Source organism: Triticum aestivum, chromosome 6B (genome assembly GCF_018294505.1).
Source record: "Triticum aestivum cultivar Chinese Spring chromosome 6B, IWGSC CS RefSeq v2.1, whole genome shotgun sequence".
In the NCBI taxonomy this organism is placed as follows: domain Eukaryota; kingdom Viridiplantae; phylum Streptophyta; class Magnoliopsida; order Poales; family Poaceae; genus Triticum; species Triticum aestivum.
In genome coordinates, this window is record NC_057810.1 from 23,868,697 (window position 1) to 23,877,296 (window position 8,600).

Sequence of the window (8,600 nt, forward strand, 5' to 3'; positions counted from 1 at the left end):
TTATGCTAAATATTTATATTCATTTCTATAAATTTGGCTTCAGTCAACTCTAATATACTATGAGTATATTTGTTAATAATAGAAACACAAACTGGGTTATGCATGTCACTAAGTGAAAGAGGAGGAATACGCTTTTAGATCCTGGAAGCGTAAGCAACCAGCCCCAAGTACGCTTCGCTTCACTCTAGCATCGAAATCACCCACCGCCAAATCAGAAATCGGCCCCTGGATTGGCTTCATCCGCCGGTGGCGACGCCCGTCAGGTTTTCCGGCGGCCAAGCTTGGCCCGACGACGGGGCCTGCCTGGCGCGTTCGATTCCGGCGGCATCGTCGGTGCGATGGAGACGGGGCGCCGCCGGCAGCGGGGGCCGGGTTGTGGCGGCGGCCCGACCAGCAAGACAGTGGGCTTGCGGGAGCGGACGCCCACGCCGCCTCGCTCATGGGCTCATGGCTTATTGCGAAGAAGAGGTGTGAACGTCTGAACGAAGCAGAGGTACTCACTGCTCTGCTTCAGTCCAACCTCCACTGCAGTGCCTCGGTAACTCATTCCTCTTCATCATCAGCTGCAATTTAAAAAGTAGGGTTGTCAATTTAGAAGTGAACTTTTAGATTTGTCTGGTAATTACTCCTACTAGTGTCAAAGGAGAACACGCGCCATTCATCAAGTGATTTTAAGCAAGTCAAAAAATTGGTTCCTTCAGATTCTGAATTACTAACTCCCAGTGGTCTGTACTCTGTAGACAGTAAGAATACAGAGTAATTTAAATTGCCTTACTGAAGTGCCCATATTCACGGGCACCATAGTGGATCTGTGGCTTAATTGCCATCCCATCAATGTGCCGGGGAGTCTGTTGTGTAGCTTACATGCAGCATGTTCTATAGCCTGAATCGAGTTGCCGTTGTCGTCTAAGTTCTGACCTGCCAGCATAGTGGAATCTACTTGATCAGCTTGTACTTGCTGGATCCTCACCTTGTTAATGCAGGAGAGTAGCGTGATCAAGATCAGTGTCCTGTATTTGTCGAGAAGCAATTCGTCGAAAGTAAAAAGGAAAAGGGGTTTTCAAACATAAGTCTGTCCCTCGCTGAAATTAGCACAGCTCGAAGGACCTTTGGAGATGCATTACCCGGCCTGCAACCAACAGCTCCACGTCTATCCCCTCACTGAAGTTAGCACATTACTGAATCTAATGCTCTCTGCACTTCTCAAGTTAAGTATTACTCATTGCTCTCCATATATACACTGCAGCTCGAATCATGCATACGCTGGATGCTACTTTATTACCAACAAAAGCCAAAAGAAGAAGAAGAAGAAAGGAATACTACTTTATCCGTTCAGCACTTGGCGTCGTTTCCAGCTATAATCTTTGGTTCGTATCATTTGAAATCACTTTGGGAAAACAGCCTTGGCAGGAAAAGAAGTGGAATGATGCTGTTTTGGACAACAGTAGATGCTTTGCCTGGCCTGCAAGGACCATTGATGCACAAGCTCCGAATCTTATCTCCTTGCTGCTTTCTGCAAAGCATCAGATGCTCTCTCTCGTACTCCACGCGACCTAAAATGAGTGCAGTGTACTCAAAGGTTAAGCTCTGCAGAGAAAGCAACAGAATACTGGCAAAGATCAATATCTCCTGATCTAGCATAGCACCAACGCCTCTCATCACAACACGAAAACACCGAGAATAATGGAGGCAACGGCGGTTAGCGTGGGCAAAGCCGTGCTTGATGGTGCGCTGGGCTACGCCAAGTCGAAGGCGGCGGAGGAAATCGCGTTGCAGCTCGGCGTCGAGCGCGATGTGGACTTCATCAAGGATGAGCTGCAGATGATGCAGTCATTCCTGATGACGGCGGATGAGGAGCAAAGCCAGAACAAGGTGCTCACCACCTGGGTGAAACAGATCGGGGTCCTGGCCTACAAGGTGGAGGACAGCCTCATGGATTTTGGCCTCCACTCAGAGAAAAAGCCATTTTTGGGGTGCATCCCCCGCAATCCGGGTGATCGACGCCGCATCGCCAAGGAGGTGAAGGAGCTGAGGGCCAAAGTGGAGGACGTGAGCAACAGGAACCTGCGCTACCGCCTCATCAATGAAAGCTCAGGCTCCAAGCCTACTGCGGCAAGGGAGCAGGCAAGCATTGCCACTTCGGCAATGTTTGGCATCAACGAGACGAGGCTTGAAAATTCATCAGAGGTGGGCCTCCATCAGCTGATTACCAGCAACGATGTGGACCTTAGGGTGATTGCCTTGTGGGGAACTTGTAGTGATCTCGGGAAGACGACCGCCATCCAGGAGGTTTATGATGACCATGAGGTATTGCAACGGTTTGGATTCCGTGCTTGGATTAGGTTGATGCATCCTTTCAATCCACAAGAGTTCCTCAAGAGTTTGTTAAAGCAATTTTATGAAAATTCACATGATGAGGTTGGAGAGGCAGAACAAGAGACAAGTGTCGGGGCTAATGTTTTGGCCATGATGAGGAAGATGGATCAAAGTGATTTAATTCGTGAGTTTAATGTGCAGTTGTGTAGCAATAGCTACCTGATTGTGATTGATGACTTATCAACAATAGTGCAGTGGCATTGCATTAAGAAGTATTTTCCCGACAACAAGAAACAAAGTAGAATCATTGTTTCCGCACAACAAGTTGAAATTGCAAGATTGTGCATAGAGAAACCGTGTCAAGTTTCAGAGTTCAAGCAGCTGACATGTGATCAAACTATTTATTTGTTCCACAAGAAGGTAAAATCTTTTTCTTGTATTATTTTTGTTAGAAATATGTTCCACAACAACAACGGCGAAGCGAAGGTTGCTGCAGTAAAGAAGGAGAAACTGAATGTGGGACTCCGACAGCTGATCAAAATTCGAATCCTGAATTCCGTGTCCATGCATGGATTATATTTGGGTTGCATAAATGTTTGGTAATGTGTTTTTTTATCCACACACACATGCACACAAACACATGTGTGCAACCAAGCAATCTAGCTAGCTAGCTTAAACGATTTCGTATGGTCTGGCTATTCCTGGTGCTCAAACATATTAAACAAACTTTAAAATTTGAGGTGAATAAAACTGAGACAGGCCTCCTAGTAGAATTTACGCTACTGTAAAACACATTGTGCTCTGAAGTTGAACCAAGGATATATATACAAACTTAGATAATACTGTAAAAGCGTTAAATATCGGTGTATGAATTAGCTAATCCTGGTACACAAACATATTTAATTAAGTTTAATTTTAGGGAAATATAGTCGAGACATGTCAAGACATGCCTCTTAGTAAAATTTACACTTGTGCTTTGGAGTTGAAATGAGGATATATAGCACTTAGATAATTTGTTGGGCATACTGCTGTAAGTAAAACCGTGCACTGGAAATCCTCGATATTTGAAGAGACATGCACGAAGATTAAATGTGAAAATGTGTCTGATACAAATACATAAATTCTTATAGATCAGTTTTTCTTTTTTGGCCGTGCAGAATTCAGAGGAGCAGGTCGTCCTGGGCAGAATTGCTAGAAAGATGTTTGATCGCAGCAGGACACTGGCACTGGCTGATGAAGTGCTCTGTGGGCGAGAAACAGACAAATCTTTTGTTATCAGACTAGTTGGCCAACCATACAGCAATCGAGGCTCTAATGTGATCTCAGTTTGGGGAAAGGGCTATCTTGGAAAAACAACTCTTGTCCGAAGTGTCTACCGAAGCCAAGAGCTTGGTGGCTGGAAGCGTGCTTGGGTCACTGTATCACACCCTTTTAACCCTGAAGCACTCCTTAGAGATTTGGCTTTGCAGCTTCGGAATGCTATTCCAGAAGATCGTGCTGGATCAACAGCAACTGGAGAACAAAAGAAAATAATATCAGAGATGAAACTTCAAGAGTTGGAGGAGGAGCTAGCTCGGGTACTAATAAGGCAAAGGTGCCTTGTTGTTGTTGATGATATATGGTTCACTTCTGAATGGGATTTGGTCAAACAGGGTTTACATAATGCTGGAAAGATCATAGTCACGACAAGAGAAGGATATATTGCCAAACATTGTTCTCGAGACGACAAGAACATCTACTGTCTTCAAGGTCTGATGGCTGATGGTGCACTTGACCTCTTCATAGAAAAGGTACTTCTATAACAAGTACCCTTTCTTCTCTTCATATGGAAGTTTTGCCTTACGCAAGATTATATTCGTAAGCTTGACATTTCTCTTGATACAAAATTTAGAAGTATATAAACTGATGTCTTCTTTGAAAAAATGTTTAAACTCTAATAGTTCTACCAAAATATTGGATCTTGGAGAATGTCTACCAATAGATGTTGGAAAATATGGGATCTGGACTGGCCTGCTGAATTCCGGGCAGGCACGGTGGTGGGTTCGTGTGACTGGGTAGTGGACTTGGACACTGTGAGTGGAGCCTCCTGATGTGCGGCGTGTTGGGGCCTCCACGGGGTCGTGGGCCAGCGATGTCCAAGGACTGGCAGTTTGTGGAATCTGCTGGGACTATGCCAGTGGTGTTGCTGTAGATCCAGAGGAGGCCGGGGGCTGTAGCAAACATGTTGATGCACCTAGCTATGTGAGCCATGGCTGGCGCTCGCTAGATCTGCGGGGCATCATCTAGCTCCCAGGTTCATGATAGCACCTATGGTGCGTAGGTATTGTGGTTTCACGTGGCAATGGAGCAGAACATGAAGAAACTTGTGCCATCCCTTCCACTAGTCGGCGGTGTATGGACGATGACCATGCTTTGGCTAGCTTTGATTGTCTGCATCATGAGGCGGCGGGCGCATGGCATTTTGTAGCTCAGGAGTTAGTTGCGATAGATGTAGAGTGTGGCTTTGTGTGGTGTTGTGATATCTACGTTCTCGACCATGGTTAGTAGTTTAGTATATTTATTCTGTGTTGGTAGTTAAAGTAACATTTTTGTGCCCTCAATTGTTTTCCACATGCCACAGAAATGCAACTTATTTTTGTTATGATTGTAATTAGGTTGGTCCTAACAATCAACTAACATTCTTTTTTGCTCGCTCTCACCATACTCGCGGAGTGGTACTTGTCTGTTTAAGGAAAGCTGGTGAAGTAGCTAAAATACTTTTATTTGCATAGGGAATAAAAGTGTCTTATTTTTGCATGTATCGTTTTGAGTGAATCTTTTCATGAAATTAATGAAAAATTGTCAACCTGCCATCAGTATGTTACCAGCTGGCTAATGCGTATAAACTTCAAGAGCTAAAGTAGCAACCTTTCTGTTCTCAATTTTTTTTCCGTTCTCAATATTTTTATTTCATAAGTCAAGTTTGCAACGATAACAAAAAATGGTCATTGTGCGAAGTACATGAAAATATGTACTCGCTATTTTTTCAGATTTGTTTGAAAGTACAGAATGGTTTTTTTATCTGGAACATGTGCTCTTGTGTCCATATTTGAATTATCACACCCAGGCTCCCAGGTGCAAGTTTGAATTGTAGCAGTATCCTGGACAATGTTTAGTGCACATCCAAGATACAAGGAAATTCCAATGTTTGGTGAATTTTCCATATGCAGAGACTTTCAAGTTCTTATCCCTAAGTAATCATAACAAAATGGGAATTCTAACAGAAGTGTTAGATCAAAGTAGGAGAGAAATTTTTCATGGTATAAGGGCTATGGCTTCGAGAAGCCACACCTGGAAGCTAGGAAAAATAATAATTATTTATTCCAAATACTTGACTTTGTCAAATTGTGTCCTTTGCAGGTATTCAAGAACAATACTGAAAAAAATTATTTAACCCCAGCAATGATGGAGCAAGCAAAAATTACTGTACAGAAATGTCATGGACATACCCTTGCAATATTGACAATTGGTGGATTCCTAGCCACTAGGCCAAAAACTGCTATTGAATGGAGGAAGATGAATGATTGTATTAGCACTGAATTTGATACAGATCCAGAACTTACTACAATAAAGACAATCCTTATGAGGAGCTATGATGGTTTGCCATATCATCTCAAGTCTCCTTTCTTGTACCTATCCATATTTCCAAAAGACTGGAGAATGAGGTGGGGTCGCTTGGTGAGGCGGTGGATTGCAGAGGGTTACTCAAAGGATATGCGTTCCATGACTGCAGTTGAAGTTTGTCAGATGTATTTTGACGAGCTCCTGGATAGGGGTATGATCCTTCCATGGGAAGGGACAAACCATTACCATGAGAAAATCAGCTCTTGGCAGCTTCATGATATGATCCGTGCAATATGCATCCCAAAGGCTAGGGAGGACAACCTTGTTTCCACACTGGAGGAAGGATGCTGTTTAAGCGACCCACAAGATGCAATAAGGCATCTTGTCATACGCCGCAGCTGGAAAAGGGATAAAGATGTGCTGGAGAGCAAGCTAGACTTGTCACATGTGCGGTCATTGACCGTGTTCGGAGAATGGAGATCGTTTTTCATCTCCGATAATATGAGGTTCCTCCGAGTGCTCGACTTAGAAGATGCAATAGGGTTAAGGGATCATCATCTTGATCAAATTGGGAAGCACCGTCACCTCAAGTACCTTTCTCTACGAGGATGTCATGACATTTTATCCCTGCCTAACTCTTTGGGGAATTTGAGGCACCTTGAAACACTGGACGTTAGAGGTACACTTATACATGAGTTGCCAACAACAATCACCAATTTTCTGGAGCTGCAGTGCCTTCATGCAGATGATCTTTTCTTGAGACCACAAGTTTTAGATGCTTGTTTGAACAGGTATGATTTATTCAGTCTACACTGCTTCTCGAAGGAGTGTTCAGAAAATGTTATCCTTCCTAGAGGGATTGGCAGGTTGAAGGCCCTTGACACACTAGGTTTCGTCAATGTTTCTGGGAGAAACGGAAGTTCCACTATTAAACAGTTCGGATATCTTACTCAGCTGCGTAAGCTTAGAGTGGCTGGTATCAGCGGGGAAGACAGTAATGAGTTATGGTCTGCCATCTCTGGTCACAGTCAACTTCGATCTCTGTCAGTGAAAGGGAATGAGTTAGATGGTTGTTTTGGTGAGGGTTTGTTACGACCTGCAAGCTTCCAGTCGCTGCATAAGCTTCAGAATCTCTCCAAGTTGAAGCTAGAGCATACCCTGTTGAAGCAAGATGATGATGCCATACAAGCCCTTGGGTGTCTACCAAATCTTGTAGTTCTACACCTGATGATTGATTCATTCACGGGTACAGAGCTCCATTTTCAGAGCTCATCTTTCCCGAGTCTCATGGTGCTGCAGCTTGTTGGACTAAGAGGCCTCCAGTTGGTGTTTTTTCATGCAGGCACGATGCCTCAGCTCAAGCTGTTACAAGTTGGTCTTTGCTCAGAGCTGAAAGACATCTCGTGTCTACCATCCCTCACCAACCTCGATGAAATTCGGTTTACTTCTCTCAATGGAAGTGTGAAGGAAGAGGTGCAGAGGCAGGTAGCCGAGCATATGAGGCATGTCAGACTGAATATTGTGGACTAAACTTTCTATGTATGCATATATAGATTCCCTTCGGAGCCCAAGGATCTAGTAGTAGTAGTAGTAGTAGATACCGCGATGGCAGAATAACTCATTGCTTGTTCTCCCACACTGAATTCAGCAGCTCCCCACTGAGCTGAATTTTCAGAACAATTTCTCGGGTTGTAGCTTCCAGGTTTACAAATCTGATATGCTGACTTTGTGCGTTTTTTTTTTGGAACTGAATGCGGTTGTCAAGTTTAGTTAGGAGTAGTATTTATTGCTTTGTGTTGCAGTACCATCGAACATACAGTACACACGCATTGCTAACTGAAAAAAAAGGACACTGAACATGTTGAGGTAGGCTTCAGCAACAAAGAATGACAGAGTCCATTTATTCAGAGCACCATGATTTGAGTGATCTGATTAGTGGTTTTGGTTGGTTAGGCCACTGAACTGTACGGACTTAGATTAGAATGCTAAACATAAAGACACTGAGGCCGCGCTTGGAATCGGTGTAAATAAATACAGGTGTATTTTTCTTACGAGTGTATCTTACCGGCCAGTAGTGATTTGCAGGTGGAAACGAAAACGACGGCCGGTGGCCTGTAACTTTTACAAGTGTATTCAAAGTAGAAACGACATTCCAAACAGGGCCTGAACAAGTTGAGTCGGCTTGTTTCAATTGAGAGTTAAACGTAACAAACATTGTTTGCCGTCAGTACCACATCTTGGCTTGTTTCAATTGAGAGTTAAACGTAACAAACATTGTTTGCTGTCAGTACCACATCTCGGCTTGTTTCAATTGAGAGTTAAACGTAACAAACATTGTTTGCTGTCAGTACCACATCTCGGCTTGTTTCAATTGAGAGTTAAACGTAACAAACATTGTTTGCTGTCAGTACCACATCTCGGCTTGTTTCAATTGAGAGTTAAACGTAACAAACATTGTTTGCTGTCAGTACCACATCTCGGCTTGTTTCAATTGAGAGTTAAACGTAACAAACATTGTTTGCTGTCAGTACCACATCTCGGCTTGTTTCAATTGAGAGTTAAACGTAACAAACATTGTTTGCTGTCAGTACCACATCTCACAAGTCCGGAAAACACCAATCATCACCGTTCAAGAATCCGTTCATCCTGGTTAGAGCAGATAGCCCTCTATTCAACGGTAC

General features: G+C 43.6%; 1 protein-coding gene across 2 annotated transcripts; it reads left to right on the plus strand.

The window, feature by feature from the left end:
* Nucleotides 1–214: 214 nt before the first annotated feature.
* Nucleotides 215–7,666, plus strand: LOC123135474 (disease resistance protein Pik-2). 2 transcript variants are annotated; one of them, XM_044554556.1, is made up of 5 exons: nt 215–1,166; nt 1,247–2,736; nt 3,474–4,106; nt 5,716–7,165; nt 7,262–7,666. In XM_044554556.1, exons 2-5 carry the CDS (start codon nt 1,684–1,686, stop codon nt 7,447–7,449), a joined length of 3,324 nt encoding a protein of 1,107 aa, XP_044410491.1. In that variant the 5' UTR covers nt 215–1,166; nt 1,247–1,683; the 3' UTR covers nt 7,450–7,666. The 2 variants fall into 2 exon arrangements, with proteins under 2 accessions (XP_044410491.1, XP_044410490.1); XM_044554555.1 differs by having other exon boundaries at nt 215–538; nt 984–1,166; nt 5,716–7,666.
* The last annotated feature ends 934 nt before the right edge of the window (nt 7,667–8,600 follow it).